The sequence below is a fragment of the Diadema antillarum genome, unplaced genomic scaffold, assembly GCF_040938485.1.
Source record: "Diadema antillarum isolate AM-2024a unplaced genomic scaffold, OU_Dant_1.0 scf00000081, whole genome shotgun sequence".
Taxonomy (NCBI): Eukaryota; Metazoa; Echinodermata; class Echinoidea; order Diadematoida; family Diadematidae; genus Diadema; species Diadema antillarum.
Window position 1 is genome coordinate 506,171 of NW_027270970.1, and position 25,543 is coordinate 531,713.

Consider the following 25,543-nt stretch of genomic DNA (forward strand, 5'->3'; position numbering starts at 1 on the left):
AATCTTATTACGTGGACCAAAAGGAACAAATCAGTGAAAAAAACGCCAACTTTTGATTTTGATCCTGTCATTTGTGTAGGCCTAAATTAAAAACAAAAACAAAAACAAAAACAAAAACCGATGATATCCTGTACCCGGATCTAATAGTCACTGCTGATGTGCATTCCATGGAGTGAATTAGAACTCTTCAAGGGGTCCTTGTTCAAAAGAGAGGTTCATTGTCGACTTTAGTCTGGAACATTATGATTTATGAATAAAAAAATAATGTCAGTGATGGATTTGGAGTGGATGGCTTGTCAGCCGATTTTGGGAGAGAAGAAAGAAAATGTGAAGACATTTTTTTTTTAATGTACAATGAGCCATCGTTATTTGGTCACCCCCCCCCCCCCCCAGCTAAAAACTTAGAGCCACCCCTGAATGGGCTTCATGTATCCTAAAGGTGGTCGAGAATATATACAAACATGATGATCATGGATTTCGATCATCATATTCAAAGTAGGCATGTTCTAACTAATTCCGGGGTCATTTCGAAGTCTGAGGGAAATTAACTATGTTACGTTTGTCATCATTGCAGAAATAAATCGAAAATATGAAATATCAAATATGTACGAACATTGACTGTCATCTTGGACTGCCAAACCTGGAATGGTTGTTTTCTCTTTTTGTCACGATCTGTGTTCGCGTTTTTTGTTTATGTTATTATCGGGGGGAGGGGGTGGAGGTTGACCCACTGCGAGCACCCCCCACACACACCCAAACATGACAAAAACCACGTTATACGTGGCCCCTGATAAATGTCTTATAGTGTTCCATACAATTCGTTTATATGTATCCAACGTCTCTTTGTCACGTAACGTTTGCGCAGGTAGGCATCTCATCAGATAACAGTTTCATTATGACCACTAAATGTTCCTTTACACTTATACTTCATTATAATTATGTTATAAGATGGAGTGTAAATTCTTTATACGTACTGAGAAACCATTTGTCTGAGTCAAAGGCATCTATAGGCATATTTTGTAATTGATAACGAAAATGAGAAAGGCATGGGAAATATAGCATTGCCGGCGGGGTTGAGGTGAGGATCTCCAAGAGTTTAACTTTTTGCGAGATACTTAGAAACTACTCCATGAAATGTCAAAGAGCATGCAATTCTAAGAAGAATTCAAAGTTTATTTGATGAAAATCAGTTTTGAAATGGCTGAGATATCCAAAAGCAAAATAAAAGAAAGTGATCCTAATCGCGGGTCCAACATTTTATTAGGATGGTTTTATTTTGGACATCTCAGCCATTTCAAAACCATTTTTCATCGAATAAACTTTGAATTCCTCTTAGAATTATATGCTCTTGCATGTTTCATGAGAGGTTTCTAATTATCTCAAAAAGATAAAGGCCTAATCGAAAAACTTTGAAAGAAACCCCACCTCAACTAAAACTGTATCATCCCTTTAAGCATCTTGTGTGGCTTTTGAAAGATGAATGATGAAGCCGGCGTTCAAGCAGTGTATGTTCGTACAAAACTTTTCGTTTGTTTGTTATCCTCGGTTATAGCCCCATGCATGGTTATCTACAATCGGGTGTAACCGTGTGAGCAGTCACATGTTTGTTGTTCCTTTTCATTGTCATGTGAAGTCGTGATATGATTATACACCACCTATCACACCTTAATAGGTTACCGAAGAGAGAGAGAAAAAAAAACAACATGTATACAATACTTTGCCATTGTGTTTATTTTGCTTGTCATTTTCTTTTGTAAAAGATATTCCATTCTCACCATTTAGGGATCTAAAAAGATTTTCATTGAATTTTGGCGGAGATTACCACACATATGCGTAACAAATGAGCAACTGGAAATTTTGACATCTGTGGAGCTCTATGCTCTCCTACATTTGAGAGATTGCCCATTTTTTCCATCAAAGTAAGGTATTCATCGTCTTGTTGTCTACATTGACGAGCACTGCTGAAAGCGAATGGGTCACCTACAAGCTCAGATGGCGAGGTTGGTTGCGAGCTTGTACAGCCAGCAAGCAGGTTAAAATGTTATTGGATTCGTCCAACAGACTGACAATGGCCATCCACTCTCTAAGTGCGAAGGCTAAATACAAATGCGAATAAGATTTCAATCATCTTTTAGAACATACCGTAAGAAGTGTACTAATTGAAAATATTTAAGCGATACAGACATTTTCAAGATCCTTATGAATGCTATTAAACCGGATATTGGAAAGAATTACACACCCTTCTCCCTAGAATTCCCCTACGTAAACATTGACTATTCCGATCATGCGCAGAATACTTTTGAGCTGCCATCTTGGCGAAGACGTCGTAAATTTACGTGGAAATCTGTGGATCAAAAAATTGTTTTTAGAGCACGAAACAGGGTTATGGTGAGTGGATTTTGATGACAATACCTACAATATATACTATTGCAATGATAAATATGATTCATATGAATTGGGAAGCAGTTTTCTAGTCTTATTTTCAACGCACAAATTTGTTTGTGGGCGTGTGTTATTCAATAAACCAACAAGCGTATTCATTCTACTGTGTAGTGGTCTTGCAGGAACACCGATCGGTAAGCCAATTACCCGTAACTTATTTAACGTTTTTTCGTGTGTTATAGGATATGCCTCACTGTCCTGCCATTTGGAAAACCAAAATCGATTACTTGACTAAAGTTTTCTCCAAACTTGGAGAGTTGGCCACATCTCTTTTCACTGCAGTTCATGTTATAATATTGTACGTCAGATTCGCCGTAGTTCAAAAGTAGACACAGTACACGAGGATTCCATGTAGAATGTTTAGTATTGCCGTTTGTTGAATATGCTAATATTAGTGGTGCACATGCGCGCTCTATGTATTCCCCGAGTAAACGGTGCTGGAGAGGCGCGCTGCCCTAGAGGCGCTAGGCGGAGAGAGCACGAAAGAAATGTACGTATGCAAAATACAAGTGCTACTGTTTCACGAGGACGTAGGAAGCATAGTGTAGTGTGGTATGGAGTAAGGGATTTCTGTATTGAGTAAAGGCAAAGCTTCGAAGGGAGGCATACCCGAACAACGTTCACTGTTTTTGCATAATATGTAGTGAACCACTATATTCTTTTCTTCTGCTCACTTTGTGTTTGGAGTTGGTGCAACATATTTTGGCTGGACTTCATCCAGTTTGTTTTATTTATTCTTTTAAGTTTATTAAAAAAAAAACTTTTTTCAACATATTATCTGGGCAGGATGCATCATACCAAGGTACATAATTATGATAGATTAACATATTCCTTGATTTGTTTTACTTTGAAAACTAATCTGATATGAAAGCAATCAGTCATCCAACCTAACTTGTGTAACTTTGGGTTCTACAGTTTGTTTGGTCTTTTTTTTTTATGTCAGCATCTACTAGCCACATTTATACAATTTTAGAATGTACGGTAGGCCTATAGGGTCTAGTAGAAATTTCTTCTTGCACACAAAATATTTTCATACGGGTATCTCTGTATCAGCGCTGTATAGTTTATTGGCCTACTGAATTATGATGCTACAAATAAATCAAAATCAAGGACGCCTGTGTAAAAATAGGTTGTGTTCTTTATGATTCATTTCCAAACTAGTTGTCCTGAAATGGCATTTTACTCAGGCATGAGTAAAAATTACGATATTGAATACAACATTTAATTGTGCTGACAGCTAGTGAATGGGAAAGCTTGCAATGTTATACTGAGTTTACATAGATATGAAATGAAGTTGAATACCCAACCGATAATCAACTCTTTAAAAAGAAAGAGAGAGTTTGGTAAACTAACATAACATTAAATTCAGTTGTTTGTTTTGTATCAAGATTTAAAAAAAAAATCCACATAAAGTGACACTTATGTTATCACAAGCTGTGATTGGCCACAGTCCATATCATGTGCATGATTGATATGCACTTACACAAAGCCAAATGTCAGTGCCTTGTAACTCTCCCATTTAAAAAAAAAAAAAATTTTACAAAGATATAAATCCGTTCTTTTTGTCAATGCAGTAACTCTAACACTCTGCCCTTTACAAAGTCATCAGTACTGAGTTTTTCAAGCTCTTTAACAGTTTCATGTGAGGAAAGAATGAAATTTCATCATCTTGAATTCATCACATATGAGAGAGGGGTATATAGTGAAGATTTGTGTGCAGGTTTATGGGAGACTTGTGACGTAATGACTTCATTATAATATATCTCATTTGAATTTGACATTGGCTGTGACCAATGTCATGGTGTCAACTACATATGTCGAGACTTCAACTTTGAATATCATGATTCTTGTTATTTTGTCTTTCCTTTAAAAAGTACAGAAGCATGTTTGAATTATTTGAAGTCTTTATCACATATAGCCATATCTTGTCTATGAATGCAATTGTCTTTATGATCCGTCTAATTTACAGTGTACCATGCAATCATCCAGTAAGCATATTGTTAGTGTTTTAAATGTCCCTGAGAAATTGTAGGTAAACCTATGCATGATTATAGCAACAGACATGATTATAACGCACGAGTCAGAGGGTTGGTTGAGACCAAAACAACACTGCAAGAATGTTCTATGTGCCACTTTATTAAACATTTTGGTCAATATCGTCTATTTGTGCTATGATGAAATTTTAGATGTCATCATTCCATATGATTCAGGACATATAAACAATAATATATATATATATATATATATATTTTTTTTTTTTTTGGGGGGGGGGGGGGGGGTGGGGGATTTGATTTAAGCTTCCAGAACAATGCAAGTGTTAATAGGAGGCTCTCACAAGTATGCTTAAAGTAGATGTAACTTTGCCATCACATGATGCTAGTTTAGCTGTGTCATTCAGAAACACTGAACTCTGGACTGTGAGAGAGAAAAGAATCATTAAGTCAGACACTGCTCATTATATAAGACAATCACAGTTGATAATGCTACGTTTACACCAAGTTCACGGTGACCACGAGAGCCCCGTTTGCCCAAAACATAGTACGCCTTGGATAGATGGGACATTCTCCTGTTTTTTTCCCCTCGGTATTCTAGTCTTGTTCATTCCAGCTCTCACTCTGGTTAAAATATAGCTATCAGATGCTGTTCTCATGGCATCTGGTCAGGCTAAACTACACAATATTTTCCGTCGCGTCTCATTAGGAAAGGCCTCCAAGTTTTGGTACGACCTATTGGGTTCCATCGCATTTAGTTGCATTCACCCAGTTTAATATAGCCTACAAGGTTTCTCATCAACACTGGCACTGCAGTGGCAAATTTTTTGACGGTTTAAAAATCTGACATGGCATCCACGGCAATCACGTCCTGGCAGTTTGCCTTTACCATCCCACCACGTTGTCTCACGTTCACCCCGTTTTGTTCATGGTGGCTCAAAACGTGGCTGCCGGAACATGGTGTAAATGCTGCATAACATGAAGTTTAGAGAGTTTCACTCCATAATGGTACATCCCTTCCCTCAACAATCAACAATTTTAAAACCATTCCAGAAATTGCCTTGGAGTGAAATGTTTTAGTCTCATCATTTGTCATGAAGGTATTTGATCTGATTTGAATTGTTTTTAACAAGCATGTGTTTGAATTATTACCACATGTATGACAATACAGCTTTGCTTGTATACATTTTCAAGAGATATGTTGTGTGCTACAGGAAAGATCCTATTTTGACAGCCTTAATTCCGAAGTTCCAATTTGTTTAAAGGTATAATGTTTATGCGTGGACCTACTACACATACATGGTCTATGAATGAAGCTCTTTCTTTGATCCCATCATCCCCGCCGCCGCCTGATTATATGCATCTTAGTGAGTACATTCAGATGTTTGGGTATTGAAGATTGTGTAATCATGCATCTTCACTGACAAAAGAATGGTTTCCCTCATTTTAGTCCTTCTTGGATGAGGTGCCTTTTCAGACTCAACTACCTTTGAATAAACACCAATGATGGGAAGCAGCAAACCTCAAAACAAACTACCGGTACTGTAAAAGAAGGAATGTTCGCGTGCATTCTAATTTCGTGAGTTTCGTGAGAGCCAAGATTCGCAAAATTAAAATGCACACGAAAGTTCTTGTCTCCACTATATGCATTGAATGCTTGAGGCAACTCGCGAAAATTTAATGCCACGAAAAAGGCCGTCGGCTCCAATTTGCGAAAATTTAATGCCGTGAAAATGTCGTGTTTTACAGTATGTGTCACAAACTTGGTAACTTAAGTGAATGAACAGAGTTATTATCTTCTGATTTAGATTTCTCTAAGTGCTGTATTGTTTTTATCCCAGCTGGCTGTCAGCAGTGATGACGAGATCAAAGCAGGAATGCATGGTTACATTTTTATTGTGATGCTTTTGACAGAAATAAGTGCATGAATAATTTCACGAGCAATGGATGTCCGTGTGCAGTAGGTCCATAATTTATGGAAGAGAGTCCTCGATTGGAGGCACTTTGTTAATTGATTCTAAAGGCAGATTGTGATGACAGAATTGGACAGGTTCAGTGCAAAAAAATTGAGAAGTAAATGTGTCAGAGTTAAAAATGTCAGGCAAATATGGCAGAGGTACTAACATGAGGGATAAAAATATCAGTAGTATTAATGTCTCAGAGGTAAAAATGTCAGAGGTTTTGTACATGTGTCTGTCATAAATGATTTTCATGTGACCCTTACTGGATGCAATTACTTTCATGTCATTTCCTTTTCCTTTTCTTTGTATCAACTGGAAATCACCTTTCTGGGTATGGCAGTGTTGATCACCGATACACAATTTGCATCATAAAATGTTGGAAACTTCAAGAGATGATATTACATGGCAGTTGCCTGAATTTCGCTATTTTCATGGGGGGGGGGGGGGGGGTGGCTGCAGCCCCCAGCATCCTAGCACCCCTCCTTTTACAGTTGTATGTAGTATATTTCTTTTACATTGTAAATTGATGAAGATTATAGGGGTCACATTTTAGTGTAGATTTCTGTATCAACTTTTTATACTGGAAATAACAGTATAGTTTGATAAGTAATTAAATGAATTTGAATAAATGGATGAAAGCATGATATTTGTACCATTTTTAGCTCACCTGAGCCGAAGGCTCAAGTGAGCTATTGCGATCACTCTTCGTCCGGCATCCGGCGTGCGTCGTCCGTCATGTGTAAACTTTTTACATTTTCATCTTCTTCTTGAGAACCCCATAACAGATTTTCACCAAACTTGGCAGGTAGCATCCCTAGGGGGATAGGATCTCAATTTGTTCAAATGTGCACCATGGCCCACCTGGGGGCCCCAGGGGGGCCCAAACACCCTAATATTAAGGAATCTTTAAAAATCTTCTTCTCTAGAACCAGAAGTGATAGAGCTTAGTTAATACTATGAGTTAGTACATTGATGACTGTAGTTTCAAGTTTGTTCATGGGGGAATCAGGGGTGCCCCCCTTGGGACCCAGGGAGGGGAGTAGGGAGGGGTCCTAATGGTGCCTAAATTGTACATTTTCATCTTCACTTTGATATCCCCATGTCTGATTTTCACCAAACTTGGTAGGTAGCATCCCTAGGGGGATAGGATCTCAATTTGTTCAAATGGGCACCATGGCCCACCTGGGGCCCCCCAGGTGAACCCCCTAAAATTAAGGAATCTTTAAAAATCTTCTAGAACCAGAAGTGATAGGGCTCAAATAATACTACATGTATGAGTTAGTACATTGATGACTGTAGTTTCAAGTTTGTTCATGGTATTGGTGGAATCAGGGGTACCCCCCCCCCCCCCCCCCCCTCTTGGGACCCAGGAGAGGGAATGGAGAGAAGTCCTACAGTTGTAATGGGGCCTGATTTGTACATGTTCATCTTCTTCTTGAAAACCTCATGATGAATTTTGACCAAACTTAGCAGGTAGCATCCCTAGGGGGATAGAATCTCAATTCCTTCAAATGGGCACCATATCCCTCTTGGGGGGCCCCTAGGGGGCCCACCCCCCCCCCCCCCCCCCCACATTAAGGAATATCTAAAATCTTCTACTCTAGAACCAGAAATGATAAAGCATAGTTAATACCATGAGTTTGTACATTGATGACTTTAGTTCCAAGTTTGTTCATTGCAGATCCAGGGCTGCCTGCCCCCCCCCCCCCACCCTGGAGTTGAGGGGGGGGGGGGGGATCCATGTGCAGACCTAAGTTTCCAATGTTCTCAGGTAAGAGTGTGCAAGAATGCATGGAAGGTAAAATTGCGATACTCAGGTGAGCGCGTGACCCCCGGGTCTCTTGTTTTTTCATCTGACATTTTTACTGCTTACATTATTACTTCTGACACTCTAACGTCTGAGATTTTTACCTCTGACATTATTACCTCTGATGTTTTACCTGGCACCATTGGACGGCCCTCTACAAATAGTACAGTACATATGCTGTTACTGCCCTTGGTAAAAATAAAGTTAATATGTGAAGTCATGTACCTCAGAAAAGAAATATCCTGAGCATCTTCTGAAATATGAATGAAAAGATTCACCCCAAGTATCACTCATATCAACCTTTATGTAATACATGCAATCAAGTATTTCATGTCCGCGATATGATGTTTCTTCTGCTTATTGTATTTATGAAAGTTCAATCTGAAAGATTCATTTGACTCTAACTCTTCCATGAAACAACACTATATTTCAACAATGTCTAATTTTGATACAATGGCGATTTCTGTTCTCTATGATATTTTCACAGGCCAAATGATTGAATAGAAAGCAGGAGGAGCTATGGAAGGAAACGGAGTAGGTGACACTGCACCCTCAGACTCGGAGAGTTCTGTACCCACTGTGCCCTTGCCAGCGGGGCCAGGTTCACCCCACCAGCAGCCGCCCACCGGGCTGCAGCCAGCTGCACCTGTCACGGCTGTCAGTAGCGACAACAATGGTGGGGCACCAGGCAAACAAGGTATCGTCATCCTGCAGCAGCCACGACCAGGATTCGTTAGATCCTTCAAACAGACCTCTCTACCACCAATCAGGATGAAGCCAACCGGAATAATGCCAAAGAAAAATGTTCTCAAGGAGAGGCCAGTTATCGTCAAGAAACGCCTGCCGTCACCTGGTGCTCCCATTCTTGCAGTTCCATCCCAGCCTCAGAAGATAATGCCGACCGTACCAGTAGACGATGAGGCTGCTGCCATAGCTGAAGCGAAAGCCACTGCTTCTGCTGCCGCAGCGGCTGCTGCAGCTGCAGCTGCAATAAGAGCAAAGACATCAACAACCTGTACCCTTCCATATTCACCCACTCCTCCAAAGTCTGCTATAAAGAGTCCTGTCCCCAGCCCAATCCCAGCTGCTCCAGGTGTTGCCCTGCAGAGGCCTGTAATTCCTTCAAAGAAACCTCTTGACACCCCTTCTGCAATCGTTCAACCACCTGCTCCAAGAATCCAAGCCACAATGGTAACACCACCTCAAGTGCAAACACCACCAACACCAGTACCAGTCCAAGCGCCTGCTAACTCTCAGCAACCTCCACTTAAAAAACTAGCAGTTCTGGCAGCTACGCCAGTGCAGAGTGTCCCAATAAAGACAGAGGGATCTCAGGCAGTTAATATCTCTCAGCCTGCCCAGATTCCTATTTTGCGTCCCGATTCACAATCTGAGCAACAGCAGTTACGTCCGCTGAAAGTACTTGTGACCAATCCTCAGTCTCTTGGTACAGGAGATGTAAAGGCACAATTGCAAACTGCCATTCCCACTGATGCCACTAGCCAAGTTCAGTTAGGCAAGGTGCTGCCCAGCCTACCAAAAGCAAGGCTTGTACCAGCCTCCATATCACCAAAAGTTGTGGTTGGTGCTCCTGCATCACATGGAAATAAAGGCAGTGCACCTCAGCAGGTGAATATTTCTGGAATACAGGCTGTGCAGCAGCCAGTTCCAACAGCACAGCCAAATACCACCCAAGTTGCCCAGCAGATAACAGTTTCATCGGCAAAATTGCAAAGTGGTCAGTTCCAGTTTGTGGCTGCAAATGGACAAAAGTATGTGCTGACATCCTCCCTGTTTCCCACTTTCACAACGACCTCACAAGGAAATGTGGCTCAGGTACAGACGAGTGCATCAAACGTGCAAAGTCCTGCATTGCCTGCAGTCAACCAGCCTATAACTCTTCAACTTGGTGCTGCCAATGCTCCAGTGAACTCGGGCAGTGCCCAGATTCAGCATGGAAAACAAACCCTCCAACAGGTGTCTGGTGCTGTTATTAAGGGTAAACCAGTACCAGTCCAGCAGGCTCTTGCCAAGATAGCCACATCAGCCCACGTCAGTGGTGGACAAAGGATTCAGATACTTCCCACCGTCCAGGGTAAGTCCAACCTCAGCCTGATTCCTGGCCTAACCCTTACAAGTGGTGCCCAAACACTGATAACCCCAGGTATAAAATCACCACAGGCAAAGATCACCACCTTAGGGCAGGTGGGTGCTCTGACCAATAACCCTCAGCCAGGGATTCCTAAACCTCAAGGTGTACAGTCCAGTGGAACCATCAACCCACCAACCCCAACAACAGTACCAACAACACCAGTCAGCGTCATCTACCAGCCTCCAGTTCAGGGCTCAAAGAACACTATTGTCATGGCCAAGCCTGCCACAGGCAACCAACCTGCCAAGACCACCACCACCACTCTGCAGCAGCTAATACCACACCACATTATAGCCGGAGGGAACAATCAGATTCTCCTTCAGAGCATACAGCCAGTTCTTGCGGATGGTGCCCATGTCACTCCCAACTCTGGCAACATAACACCACAGCAGATGAGGACAAAGATTGTTCAAGCCCCTGTACAGGTAGGTATACAGGGTAGCCTGCCTTGTAGTCTGGTATCAATGTATAGATGCCTGTAAACATATGCCTTCTCTCTGTACAAAAGCCATCGAGGAGAAAATTGTTAAGTGTAGAAGCAATTTTTTTTTTTTCAAGATGATTACACAAAACTCTAATCATGCAGATTTTATTTTATGATGTTAAAAATGCATATTGCAAAACCAAGTATATCAGTAGATTAATTTATGACAGAATTGTGCATAAATGTCCATAGTACAGTATACCTCAATTCTGGATGTGCAATTTAAGTCAATACATTTCCCCTCATATAACTAATTTTCTTTTGAATAAAAACACATCAGCATTCAAAAAAAAAAAAAAAAATGCTGCCATTATCCTTATCTTAATTCTGTAAACTCAGTAGATGACATTTGCCCTGACCATTACCAAATAAGATAAAAAGTGGTAATCTGGACCCTATCAGTGTATCAGATGGTGCTATACCCACCCTTGGTGCGATGTTTTCTGATAAGTCCTCAGACAGCTGATATTGACTCTATGATTACATTATCTTATATGACTAAATCTCATTAACTCATTTTTATTCAACATGTGTTCCTTTTGTTTAAGAGACTGTGATATTGTAGAATATGATATGTTTATTATACAAGATGTCTCATTGTAGAAAAGCTGCATGACTTCAGCTGGGTGAAAGTTGTGTTGATTGGTTTCATGATTCAATCTTGCTATTAGTAGAATCCACCAATTCTCTCATTGCTTGACAATTTAAAGGTAGAATGTAGAATAAAAGACACAAATCAAAGTTGATGTAACTTTAGCTAAATATGCCTAGGATGATGGATAAATAGTTGGCTTAATCACTCCGGTGTCAATTAGACATTTTCTGCAGCTCCAAAGCACATCCATGGTAGTGTTTTAAAAAATTACATCAACTGCTGTAAAACCATCTCTGTTTAATTGACTATCAAACCATGCATTAATTAATAAAACATTTATGTTCATAATGTGTCAGGAGTTCTGATATCTGCATAAAGTTTGTCATGCTATAGAATTAAAGTCAGGTAAATTAAATATCATGGGACATTCAGAAGTATTATTTTCAGTATTGTGATGTGGAATATACAGCAATTGTTTCTTCATTGTTAGTTATTTGGCTTGCTTGATATCAGTCTATTTCTAGATTCAGAACCTGTGAATTCTGAGTATATTGTGATTTATTTCAATCCCTTCCAAAGATTGCGAGTGCCCCTGCAGCCAGTGCACCCAACAAGCTGCCCGACACCAAGCCTGTAGTCTTGCCTCCACCAGCTTCCCAGAGTGGAGGTGGGACCCTAGTGACGCAGCCATCCACCCTCATGCAGCCCCAGCTACTGCAGACCTGTGGTGCTCAGGCTACCATTGGACTGATCCAAGTTCCCATGGTAACATGTTTCTTCGAGGCATTTTGTTGTTGTCTTCTTTTTTATGGGCTTATCTGTATGTGTGCTTAAACAATTTGTGCCAATCTTCTTACCAGGCATCGTTACAACTGATGGCTGTATAGAAAGGCTTGAAAACAGTGCGCTGTCTTTAGCTTTATTTCTTCATGTCAGTATTTCATCACATGAGGTAACTTTAAAAAAAAAAATGGAGAACTAGAGAGAGGCCATACCTATAGATTCAGCTTACTCAAATGAGAAAATGGCAGGTTGATAGAAAAACTAAATTTTTTTAAACTGAAAAAAAAAATGCTCTGAGTACAAAATCAAAGGATGTATGCAATCATGCAAAATGATCAGTAGAGTGTAATTCATTTCTTTAGCATCTATTGTATGTTTCAGCTATTTATGGGTTATTGTTTGTGTTACCTGTGCATTTCATACAATAATTTTATCACAAACAATCCTATTTTATTGGAAACTCTTTGTATCGGAGACATGAAGTTTCTACTCCGTGGGATATGATTGTAAGGTGAAGGAAACCCTAGTCGTTAGAAATGGAAAAGGAATGAAAGTAGAAAAGAATAGATATATGTGTGCTCTTGTGTATATATGAGGATGGTGGATGTTTGTATGTGATGTGCAGTTAGGAATGCATTCACTTTTAGCTAGGAATGATCATGACAAAAAGAAGAATGTCTTGTTATCAGTGTTTGAGTCCTCGCTTGGCTTGCCGTTTTGACATAGGAGACAGAGAGTTTTACAGGCACTGACTCATGCTGGCATCAAGCCACAGGCATATTTGTTCAGAAGCAAAGAAATTCTGTTTTGGAAGCAGAAGAATAAAACTCACCCATGTTTCCACATGGTTTGTCAGTGATTTTTGTTATTCAAAACAATTTCAAGGAATGTTGTCGAGGCATTAGTGATCTAGAGAATATTTGTCATCATTGGAATACAGTGACCAAATTGTTTAGACTCAAAGACCAGGTAACAGAAGGATCCAGGTTAAGGTTACAGAAACAAGGATTTTGCAGTTAGCTTAGGTTGCTTATCAAAATGAATGAGATTTCTTTAATTCTTGTTTCAGCATGCAAAACATTTGGCTTTATATCTCCTTTGTTAATATAAAGTTTTAGGATATGGAGCAATATATTATGTTCATAATGCTGGTGAATATTTTATGATATAATGGTAAACATTCCAAATTCACCGATTATTTATTTTTATGTTTGAGCTCACTCTCATGTGCATCCTTCTCACCCAAAACCTTTCAAACTAGGTGAACCTGAGCCATCCTATCCAGCTTCCAACAACTGCTGGCCCCTCTGCCCTGGCACCCAGTACCAACACAGAGCTGGTGAAGAGCAGTAGTACAACCCCCCAGCTGGTTGCTAGCAACGCCATCTCGCCAGGCCAGATCTTTCAGCTGGTTCAGGCCCCTGGGAAACTCCCCATCCTTTCCCCGGCCCTCAAAGATGTGAGCACTACTCTTTCTCCCTTTCTTCACCCTGTATCTGTTTTCTGTCTCTCTCTCTCCTCTATCTCTTCTGTTTCTCTTTCTCTGCACCCTCTATATCTGTCCTCTCTCTCTCTCTTCACCCTCTATCTCCTTTCTCTCTTTCTCTTCTCTATCTCTCCTCTCTTCTATCTCTTCTATCTCGCTCTCTCTCTTTAAAATATCTTTCTCTTCACCCTGTACATAATATGTCTCTCTCTTCTATCTTCTCTCTCGTCTCCCTCTCTCCCCCTCTCTCTCTTTATAATCGCTATATCTCTTTGCCATCTATCTCTTTTCCATCTTTCCTCTCTTCTATCTCTTCTAACTCTCTCCCTCTCTTTTAGATATCTTTCTGTTCACCCTGTATCTGTCTCTCTCTTCTATCTCTTCTGCCTTCCACATTTAAGCAAACATGAAGGTCACCTCAAGGTCAAAGGTCACAGGCAGGGGTCATTGAACTTTAGGGCCAAATGTTAAGTTTTTACAGCGCGTTTCGATTATGGCTCATAACTTTTGATGTATATGTCCGTTTGGTACCAAACTTGGATGGTAGATGTCCCTTGGGGAGTTGAAGGTCACCACAAGGTAAAAGGTCGCAGAAGGTCAACGAACTTTTAGGGCCCAATGTTAAGTTTTTACGGCGCGTTTCGATTATGGCTCATAACTTTTGATGTATATGTCCATATGTTGCCAAACTTGGATGGTAGATGTCCCTTGGGGATTTGAAAGTCATCACAAGGTCAAAGGTCACAGACAGGGTCAATGAACTTTTAGGGCCCAATGTTAAGTTTTTACGGCGCGTTTCGACTATGGCTCATAACTTTTGATCCATATGTCCGTTTGTGACCAAACTTGGCTGGTGAATGTCCCTTGGGGAGTTGAAGGTCTGCACAAGGTCAAAGGTCATAGGCAGGATCAATGAACTTCCAGGATTTAGAAAAACATTGATTTCTTCTACACGAATGGGCGAGACACATTTTGGCACTTGCCTTGTTCTGTCTTTATGAGGGTATCATGGAGATTGTTTTACATTGTTTATGGTTCAAACATTAAACTCTGTTGTGTGCATATGACTGGGATTTATCATTCATATTACTGGGATAAATAGTGCTGATTTGAATTCCACAGGGGCATGTTATATTGCCATTATAGAAAACTGCATTGTATGCTATCAAGCAAAAGTGCAATACTGATACTCTTCAGTGTGATAAAACATGATGTTTTCAGTCACCATGTTGATAATAACTATCTATACTAGGTAAAGATTATGAGTGTTAATCATATGACTTTTGTCACGCGGTACTAGCATCTGGAGTATTCATAATATATTTTAATTGGATATGTTTACATCTTAATGCAGAGAAGGAATATAGAATTATAGGACCATATGGGCTGCTGTGACATCACGTGTCTATTATGACACTTGGCATAAGCTGTGGTGTCAATACGTTGTTAAATTTGAGAGGGCTTACCAAGAAAGAACGATGAACTTTGATGTTGCTTTTGTAATTCTGTGTGTGTAGATTGAAGCCAAGCATGCTTCGACGCCTATCCCTATTGCTCCAGCCATCAAGCCTGCTATCAAGCCAGTGGAGAAGGTAGAACAGACGGTGGTGGTGAAGGAGGAACCCAAGGAACCACTTTCCAGTATTGATGTTGCCATCAAGTGAGTCTGTCTTCCGTACTCCACCCAGAAGAATGCCATGAAATTTACTAGTGGTCCAGACTGTCTCTTTTGTCTTGTTGTGTAATATCAACACAGTATTGCCTAAACTTCAACCAAGTACTTGTGGTTTAAATCTAAGATATAGAGTCTCAAGAAACATTAGTTAGTGTGAATACATCGGCCTGCTTTTTTTAAAAAAATTGAATACTATGTAATGCTGATATATTGGGTAATAAATAAATTTCATTGGTACTCATGTTTTGTTTTATTTTGTTTTTTTCATACTCTTGGCATTACTACCTTTATTAGATACAGGCAACTCCCGTAATAACGAAGTCCTCTGGACCAGTAGTTTTTTTTTTTTTTTTTTTTTTTTTTTTTTGTTAAAGCTGAACAAAAAGTATATGCAGATATATAGATGATAATTCTGGGATCTGAAGTTCACTTTGTTTTATCCGGAATTTCATTCTAACCCTGTTCATTATTTTGGGAGTGCACTGTGTAGGTAATACTGTGTATTACATTCACCAACCTCCCCAGATCTCTTTAGGATATTTATATATTTCCCACAGTGCTTTTATTTCCCAGTACTTGGTTCTGTCCTTCTGCTTTGAACCACAGGTATGGAACTTATCCCCAAGCCCCTATTCCTATGGGCAAGCGAAAAGCTGCTGAGATGGAGGATGACGTTGGGAAGGATGACATGAATAAGGTTCTCAAAGTAGATGGTAAGTACACAGTGGAGGAGACTTGATCAGCAGTTCACTTTGAGAGTGGATTGCATAATGAGTTAAGCGCCATTTTTAAACAAGTAAGTCCATCATCAGATAGAGCAAAATGAAACCTTTCCAGAGATAACTCACTTGTAACAAACAAATATATATGAAATATTCTTGAAGTTATTGAAAATATCCCATAGTTTCTTATCATTTACATTTCTTTTACAGCTGCTATAATGGCTGTTATATTTTGCATCAAAAATTTATCCTCTGATGATTGGTTGAAAGGGATTCACGTGATTAAAGGTATTTTCAGCTATGTCAGAAAGTTGACACTCCATAAGTACTATTTGCAAAATGACGTCACTTCTATGACGACATTTTGCAAATGGTAAACTACTGTATACGCCAATATTTTCGCGTACAGATATTTTCGCGAATCACGGTATCAGTGGCATTTTCGCGTGTTGTTAAATTCACGATTGATAGTAGTAGTAGGGTCTACTGCCAAGAAACACGTTCAAACACTTGCCAACGTACTCGTAACGTTTTTCCATTTGCATTGTGACTCCCAAACATGAAAATAGAAACGACACAGTAGAAGATTTATAAAATGAAACAATTACGGCATTCACCAAGTACTCAGTACCTACCAAATGTTGCAACAAATAGACGACAAAGTTTCAGAGCTGCGCTAGCGCTAGCGAAAGTTTTACATGCATCCTATATACACGGCCCTGTCGCTGTACACAAGTGTCGCGCTAGCTACACCCAGCTGCGCATTGGCGTCTGCAAGGCCCTGCACACACGGCGTCTGGTCGGGCTACATGCATCCCTAGGCCTCACCCGTGTACCCAACCACGTTGAGCCGGTGTTCGTTCGCATAAGGTAACGTAGCACGGAGATTACACATTTTAAATGCACGTTTAGCATCGTACTACACTTCCACAATCGGTCGCACCGTAGCGTACGTACTAGTAATATAGTATGTGTATGTACTGGCCGATGTAACAGCCGCGTTCTGGTCCGGCCAGCGTTGGATGCATCTTGTCATCAATTTGCACATAAGGTATGACAGAGTAATATTTTCGCGTGTCTTTAATTTCGCGATCAGCCCAAAGCTCGCGAAATTCGCGAAAATAAAACCCTCGCGAAAATAACGGCGTATACAGTATTTGCAAAATGATGTCACAAAGCAATTCTGAAACTGTGCGCAGCTCTGTACCCGTCAATCTGTAGAATGTAGCAATTTCTATGAAAGCAATTGTTGCGTAAAATCAATTTTGACATTGCGCACTGCTCGAAGCATCAGTCTGTGAAATGTATCAATTTCTAACAAAACAATCATGACGTCATAAAAACACTTCAGACTTTGCACGTTGCTTTGCACTGTGCGTCACGCTTAAAATGTAACATTTTTAACAAACATCACAAAGCAGTTCTGACATCGTGCGCTGCTGCGTGTAGGATCCCTTCACAACATCAATTCCACCATACGACTTCTCGCTTTGCATTCCCCCCCCCCCCATTTGCCCTTCTTTCGTCTGAATTTTTGATCCAAAATATAAAACAAATATACTTTGCCTAATTTCGAGTTTCTTGTTAAAACTATGGGCCTCGGTGCCTACAAAAGAACTATTCACTTCGGGGCTGCACCCCTCAGTGAAAAGTTCTTTTGGAGTCACCTCTGCTCAGTCTTAACAAGAAACTCTCAAGGCCAAGTATATTTGTATATTCTATCTCACATTAACAAGAATGAAGTGAACTCATTTTGTGATCCAACTCTTGGTTCTTCCAGCCTTGCATGTAAAAGTGTCAACATTCCATAGTGCTGCAGAAAAATATGTATTTTATATGCTAAATTGTGTCACCCTCTATGCAACATGTGCAAATACACCAAGGGGACTGAGAAGGAGATTGGTGTCAATTTGGTGTTTAAAGCAGCCAACATTCCTAGGGACACTTTGCCATCATTTTCTTCCTTATATGTACACTGTAAAGCATGATGGATTGATACTTTGAGTCTGTTTGAGCCCAGTTAATGGAACCACAGAGGTGTGATTTGCAGCAGATTTCAATCTTTCTGTCTTGTGCTTGCACCGTGGACTTATTTTCAAAGAATATCAAAGTGCAAAGATGAAGTCAGTAATGGTTATATCTGACAGAAATGAACTATACATGGATGAATGCTTAATATCAATCCTCTATGCTAACTTGGAATTGGATTTGATGTGTGTGGTCTTTTCTTTTTTGTCCCCGCCGAACGAGTTCGAGCAGGGGACTATGAAACGGGCTCCGTACGTGTGTGTGTCCGTGTGTCCGTCCGTGTGTCCGTCCGTCCGTGTGTCCGTGTGTGCGTCTGTGTGTGATCAAAATCTTCAATTTGCTACTTCTCTGTCATTTATGAGCCAATTTTGATTCTGTTTGCTTTATATGATAGCACTACATGGGAGCTTTGAAAGTTCTACACAGAATTTCAGTCGTGACCTTTGACCTTGACCTTTGACCTATATTGTACATTTTGCTACAAAATGCTACTCCTTCGCCATTTCTAACCCGATTTCGATTCCGTTTGCTTTATGTGATGGCACTAGGTGAGGGCTTCAAAACTTCTACACAGAATTTTGACCTTTGCCTTCTTTGACCTTTGACCTTGATTTTTGACCTATATTGTACATTTTGCGACAAAATGCTACTCCTTCGCCATTTCTAACCCGATTTCGATTCCGTTTGCTTTATGTGATGGCACTAGGTGAGGGCTTCAAAACTTCTACACAGAATTTTGACCTTTGCCTTCTTTGACCTTTGACCTTGATTTTTTACCTATATTGTACATTTTGCTACAAAAGGCTACTCCTTCGCCATTTCTAACCCGATTTCGATTCCGTTTGCTTTATGTGATGGCACTAGGTAAGGGCTTCAAAACTTCTACACAGAATTTTGACCTTTGCCTTCTTTGACCTTTGACCTTGATTTTTGACCTATATTGTACATTTTGCTACAAAATGCTACTCCTTCGCCATTTCTAACCCGATTTCGATTCCGTTTGCTTTATGTGATGGCACTAGGTGAGGGCTTCAAAACTTCTACACAGAATTTTGACCTTTGCCTTCTTTGACCTTTGACCTTGATTTTTGACCTGTATTGTACATTGGCTACAAAATGCTACTCCTTCGCCATTTCTAACCCGATTTCGATTCCGTTTGCTTTATGTGATCGCACTAGGTGAGGGCTTCAAAACTTTACACAGAATTTTGACCTTTGCCTTCTTTGACCTTTGACCTTGATTTTTGACCTGTATTGTACATTGGCTATAAAATGCTACTCCTTCGCCATTTCTAACCCGATTTCGATTCCATTTGCTTTATGTGATGGCACTAGGTGAGGGCTTCAAAACTTTTACACAGAATTTTGACCTTTGACTTCTTTGACCTTTGACCTTGATTTTTGACCTATATTGCACATTTTGCTACAAAATGCTACTTCCGGCGGGGACATATATTACGCACCGCGTAATTTCTACTTTTCCTTGTTTTCTCATAAAGTGGAATCCAAACCTGAGGAAGAAAACCCTGATTTCTCGTGGGATGAGTACCTGGAGATGACGGGAGCGACGGCAGCACCCAGCCCTTGCTTCCCCCATGTAAGTTTTTCAATTCAATGCCCAATGCCCGCTGTGTGAGGTGCATCTGCAAATTCTCATGAATTGATAGTGACCTCGGATCTGTGTGAATCGCACTACTTTACCACGAGTCAGTCAAATTTAATGCAGTTGAGGCTGACCTACTGTGCAGCTCTAGTGTGCGCACTTCTGTAAAGCAAGAAATATTCGGGGCATGAAATTTTCACAAGTTTCCCCTGGCATTCAATGCTTATTGTGAAAACTAGACCTTATGCGTGCATTTTGATTTTGCAAATCTTGACTCTCTCGAAATTCGTGAAATTTAAATGCACGCAAACATTGCTGGTTTTACAGTATGCTTTTCTGCTTGGTCACCATATATTGAACATGTTGAATACCCATTGGTCACTACCATCACCACCTGTGTGGACACAAGCTACAGTCAAACCTTCCTCAGTGGTCACCTGTCTATAGTGGCCGCCTGCCTATAACGGCCACTTTTTCCGTCTCCCTTGGGTGGCCTCTATAGACAGGTTTGACTGTATGGTGCTCAGGTACCACAGCTGGGTGCCCACTTCATGAATTTTCCATTGATCGGAGGAGATTGCTCCCACTCTGGCAAGATCTCTCTAGATCGCTAGACACAAATCGCACAGTGAGCATTTGGCGTTATGTTTTGAATGCATTTTTCATTGCAAGATCTGACAAGTCAAAGCAAGACAAGCACTCAATCTAATTACTGAGAATTTGAACCGTTATTTTTCATGAGAATCATTTATTACAGTCATTACTGTCGTGGGTAAATATTCTATCTTGACCAGGTATGGTTTCAAAGGGTCTGTTTATTTCTGAAATATCCCACATCACAGAGGTGACACCTTTTATTATTTCATGAATATTTGTTAGGTATTTCAGAGAACCAGGATATTTTTGAAGGCTTGAAGAGTGTAAAGAAGAAAAGGAAATTGATTCATATCATAATATCAACATGGTCTTGAAAGGATATGACATCATCTTTTGTGTGAGAGATATCATTATGTCATTCAAGAAGCTTTACAGTCTAAATGTCATCAAAGCATTCTTTGATTTAAAGTCCTTGCTCTTTCCTGACTGACAATATGCTTACCCTTTCCATGAACGCTGACGTAGGTGGAGGCCAGCCTGCAGTGCTACGTGAAGACAGGCATGAAGGTTGAGGTGCCCAACCCGGTGTTGACCTTCCCGATCCATGTCAAGAGCTACTGGGTGGCCACCATTGTGGCCGTCTCTGGCTCCCTGATACTGCTGCGCTATGACGGTTGGGATGAGGGGGACCGATCAGGGGACTTCTGGTGGGACCTGGTCAACATGGAGGTTCATCCCATTGGATGGTGTGCACGAAATGGCTACGTCCTCCAGCCTCCCAATGGTCAGTTCCTGCTGTCTGTCATCATTCTTATTCAGCCATCCATTATTCAGAGACTCCAACTCTCCCGCTTTAGACAGGAGATCTCCCGCCAACAGCCCATTTTCGCGAAATCTCCTGTTCTCCCACTTGAGATTTAATTTTTCCTGCCAAAACACCTTTTCTTAAAACCTGGAATTAAATTTTGATGAATCCAAGGGATTCATGGTCGAGCATCATTAGCTCTATAACATCTGTCTTCATGATATGATGATTATGATATGAAGTTTTCTCAAACCAAAATATGATTTTATGATTTGAATCATTGAATCATTATTTAGTGCCCTCGTATGTTGAAAAATGCCTGAGATGGCACGAGAGAACATCTAGAATCCTAAAGCTGGACCCTGGCCACAAGGGACTTTTGCACTCATGATGTGCGCTTTACCATTCGCGCACATCAAGTTAGAGTCTCCAGTTTGCTACGGGTTTCTGGCAGGAGAATCTCCAGATCAGAAGGTGCTTGGGGTTGGAGTCTCCGATCATTTCTTGGTTGGCAGTCTAGAAGAAAGTATTGCACTGTTTATCATCATCATCATCATCATCATTTTTATCTTCTCATTCTTCCACCTTCTTTCTCTTCATCAGTAATGTCATCGTCATCTTCCATCCCTTTCTTCTGCTTTTTACCATCATTATGGACATCATCTTAATCATTACGATGTCTTTCCATCATTATCATCAAAATTGTTTGCAAACCACAATTTGATTTAGAGCTATGACAAAGAATAAGAGGAATATTCAAGATATGGATAAAAAATAGCTCTCAAGTTTACATTTCATCTCAACATGAACAGACAACTACCTCGATCTCCAAGACCTAGTTTATTTTCAGAGGAAATTTCCACTTTTTGACAGTTTTGCCGCTTTTGAATGACTTGACACAAGATCTCAGTGCCAGGTTGACATAGGAGATCACATTAGACTTGCGAATCAAGAGATAATTGATATAAGCACAGGACGTGACACCACCCTGCTCACCAGCATTACTGCTCTTCTTCTGGCTTTCATGTTTTCTCATCTTGATGAATCATATCCCAGCCGTCTATATTCAAGATATTCTAGAGAAATTTTGTTTTCATTCACAATTTACATTTTACATTCACAATTTACATTATTCACAATTCACAATTCACAATATCTTTATTTATATAAAGATATATAAGTAAATGCTATTTAGACAGAGCTTTTTAATCATGTCCCTTTCCCCAGTTTTCTGTGATCAGACTTTTGAATTGATAGATCCAGTGGGAGATACCAAGAATGTATACACTCGTGAAGACATTTACTTAAAGTTGTGTCAATGTTTTTTCTTTCCAGCCCTAATCCAAAAACCCATCAACTGGCAAGAATTCCTGATCCAGACACTGACAGGAACAAAAACAATTCCTGAGCAAATCCTGAGAGAGGTAAGGTCAATTCTTTCCTTTATACTCAAGATTTAAGAAGCTTATGTTAGTCAGATAAGTAGTTCCATTCCATTTTGTTTTAGAAGTGCAATTTCAATGAAAATATGGAGAATTTGTAATTCCCAAACATATTTAATGTCTTCTTTATAATGAAACTTTTACCATATGTCTTCTTTTTGATAAACTTTTAGCATATGAACCATACTTGTTCTGTATGTTTTGATTTTACTTTCGATATTACAGGGAACATGTCATTGTTCTCTAGTTTGCTACTATCAAACCGCGTTACATACAATTATGTGTGACACTTTTTGCTGGAGAGATATTCTACTCAAATAGAATTACTATGGTTAAGTGCTCCATCCTTCTCTTTCTAGTTTTCTAGTTTTTGAAGCTGTCTTTAGAGGTCTTGCATATGATATTTGAAAGAATTTTATATAATGACGAACAGGTGTCATGACAAAGCATGTAACTAACGGAAGATTTTTCTGAGAGTGGAAAATCATTCCATAATCCCCTAGCAGTGCATCTGACTCACTCCCAACCTTCGGTTGATTTCAAAACTCTGTGATTGATTAACAGGCTCCAGCCAGCCTCTACCCAGTCATGGGACTCAAGAGGGGCCTACAGGTGGACGTCATCGATGAACGCTGCCCTCTACAGGCCTGGATCTGCACCATCATGGAGAACTGTGGGGGCAGGCTCAAGCTGCGCTACCTGGGCTACACCCACGAGGACCAGGACTTTTGGCTCTTCTATCAGTCCTGGCGGGTCCACCCACTGGGCTGGGCTAAGGACAGAAAGGTGGCCATTGGACCTCCTAAAAGTAAGCCCTGCTTCATGAATAAACCTACACAGACTGGACTACTGTATGATGTCTGTTGTTGAAGACTGATCTATATGGTCTAGTATCCGTGATGAGAATTATTCATAAGCAAGCATGAATTAAATATTTAGTTTGACCATACAATGTGAATATGCTGGCATATCAGCATTCATTCTTTCTTCAGAAGCCTTTAGAAAGCATGTAAAACAAATCATAAAGCATAATTAGATAACGCCTTTAAGTCTAAACTTATCACTGGAAGCAGAAGCATCATAAATTGAATCCAGATTGCATAAATTGACCACCTCATGGATACATCACACTGAACTCCTCAGGCTCAGGATTGGATCTGTGAAATGGCCCTCTACAAGTCTTTGCCTTACTGGGCACCATCATAGGTAATTCAGGTAATAATAATGATAATGATAAGAACATACTATTGAAAGTTTCATGCAGATTAAGCAATATTCATTACATCATGACTCTCACTATGAGACGATGTGTAACCCTTTCTGTGTGACTATCACCATTCATGACTGCTAGTTGTGAAGGACCAGAACCCCCAGTGCAATGCAGGTAACTACCAGTCCCTGTACAAAGCTGCTCTTACTAAGGCTGGGATGGACCCTAGTCTACCACCAGAACTCTTCAAGGTAAGATACCTCCCCTCCGTCTCAGTCTGCTGCATCTTTCTCACTGGCATTCCCTCCAACCCTGCACTGTTTGCTCTCTGCCCCCCCTTTCCCCCAATTCTCAAATGAAATGTCCGACGTAAGATAGCAAAATAACGTATGTCGAAAATTCATGAAAATTGACTTAGTCACATATTTCAGCTTATTTTAGTATGATCTAACTCTTGACCAAATCTTGGAATCAGAACCCGTTCCATTACTGAGATATGACGCCCCCTCCCAGTGGGAATTGTTCAAACTTTGTTGGCAAAACAACTTCAGCGGCAATACGCTTGCTCTTGCTCAACACACGTCGGGCATGGACTTGGCAAAACAACGTATCTACATGCAAGACGTTGTTTTGCCATATACATGTTTATGCAGTAATAGGCTGCGCGCCGTGTGTGGCTGCAGCAGCGCACGCATATTGACGTTGTTGGACATTATATGTGCGCCAGTGATTGAGACTTGCGTTGTTTTGCCGTAGCAATAGCAATAGCGTGGTTATGTTGAGACGGCAAAACAATGTATGTTTTGATTAAATGCAAATTATTCTAAATGTGAAGGGTCTAGTGAAATCAATTTGCATGCGCTGTATTACTGATACTGTTGGTCCTTCTAGTTTAAGATATGAAGTGTGTAACAAAAACTGAAAAAAAGCTGTAGGATTGCGAAACTTCAAACTCGATTTACTGGAAATAATGTTGGATGTAGATACGTTGTTTTGCCATCTCAAGGCCGATGTGTTGTCTATGTGTCACAGGGTCAGATATGTGACAGCTGTTATTGTTCTGCATCTGCGTATTTTTCATTTTAATAAATTTGCCATTTCATTTCATTTTCTTTACTGAATTTCTATTACTGCATATTGTTGTCTATTATGTCTTGTTAGACCATAGTGATTGCACAGAAAGACTGTTCAGTATTTTTATGCCTCCGCCACGAAGTGGTGCCGGAGGCATTATGTTTTCGGGTTGTCCTTCCGTCCGTCCGTCCGTACGTAATCAATTTTGTGGACAGCGTAACTAAGAAACCATGTGATTTATCCTAATGGAACTTGGCATGTATGTGTATGAGGGGGTGAAGTTGTGCCTATCAACTTTTGGGTGCATATACTCAAGGCCAAAGGTCAAAAGGTCAAGGTCAAACGCTCAAAATTTCACTATTTCCCCCATATCTTTGCAATGCCTGAAGATATTTTCTTTGAACTTAGTGTATACATGTACTACCCAATTAAGATTCTCTGGTGAGAGTTTTGGGTCATGAGGTCAAAGGTCAAAGGTCAGAGGTCAAGTGACAATGTTAAATTTTCATTTTTTCTCCATATCTTGGAAATGTTTCAAGGTATCTTCATGGAGCATAATATATATGCTTGTACTGACCGGTAGTGATTATCTAGGGAATTTTGGTTCATGGGGTCAAAGGTCAGGGGGTCGAAGGTCAAGGTCAGCTCTTCAAAGTTTTACTATTTCCCTCATATTTATGCAATGC

At 40.2% G+C, this 25,543-nt stretch overlaps 1 protein-coding gene across 1 annotated transcript in view; it reads left to right on the top strand.

Moving 5' to 3' along the window:
- The first annotated feature begins 2,304 nt into the window (after positions 1 to 2,304).
- Positions 2,305 to 25,543, top strand: part of LOC139717694 (uncharacterized) — a 39,325-nt gene continuing 16,086 nt past the window's right edge. Inside the window, exons 1-11 of the mRNA XM_071629195.1 lie at positions 2,305 to 2,388; positions 8,689 to 10,778; positions 12,012 to 12,197; positions 13,477 to 13,674; positions 15,219 to 15,361; positions 15,983 to 16,089; positions 19,626 to 19,723; positions 20,852 to 21,110; positions 22,467 to 22,555; positions 23,138 to 23,381; positions 23,925 to 24,034. Of these exons, the coding sequence (XP_071485296.1) occupies positions 8,721 to 10,778; positions 12,012 to 12,197; positions 13,477 to 13,674; positions 15,219 to 15,361; positions 15,983 to 16,089; positions 19,626 to 19,723; positions 20,852 to 21,110; positions 22,467 to 22,555; positions 23,138 to 23,381; positions 23,925 to 24,034 (3,492 nt within the window). The 5' untranslated portion in view covers positions 2,305 to 2,388; positions 8,689 to 8,720. The remainder of the gene's footprint in view (positions 2,389 to 8,688; positions 10,779 to 12,011; positions 12,198 to 13,476; positions 13,675 to 15,218; positions 15,362 to 15,982; positions 16,090 to 19,625; positions 19,724 to 20,851; positions 21,111 to 22,466; positions 22,556 to 23,137; positions 23,382 to 23,924; positions 24,035 to 25,543) is intronic.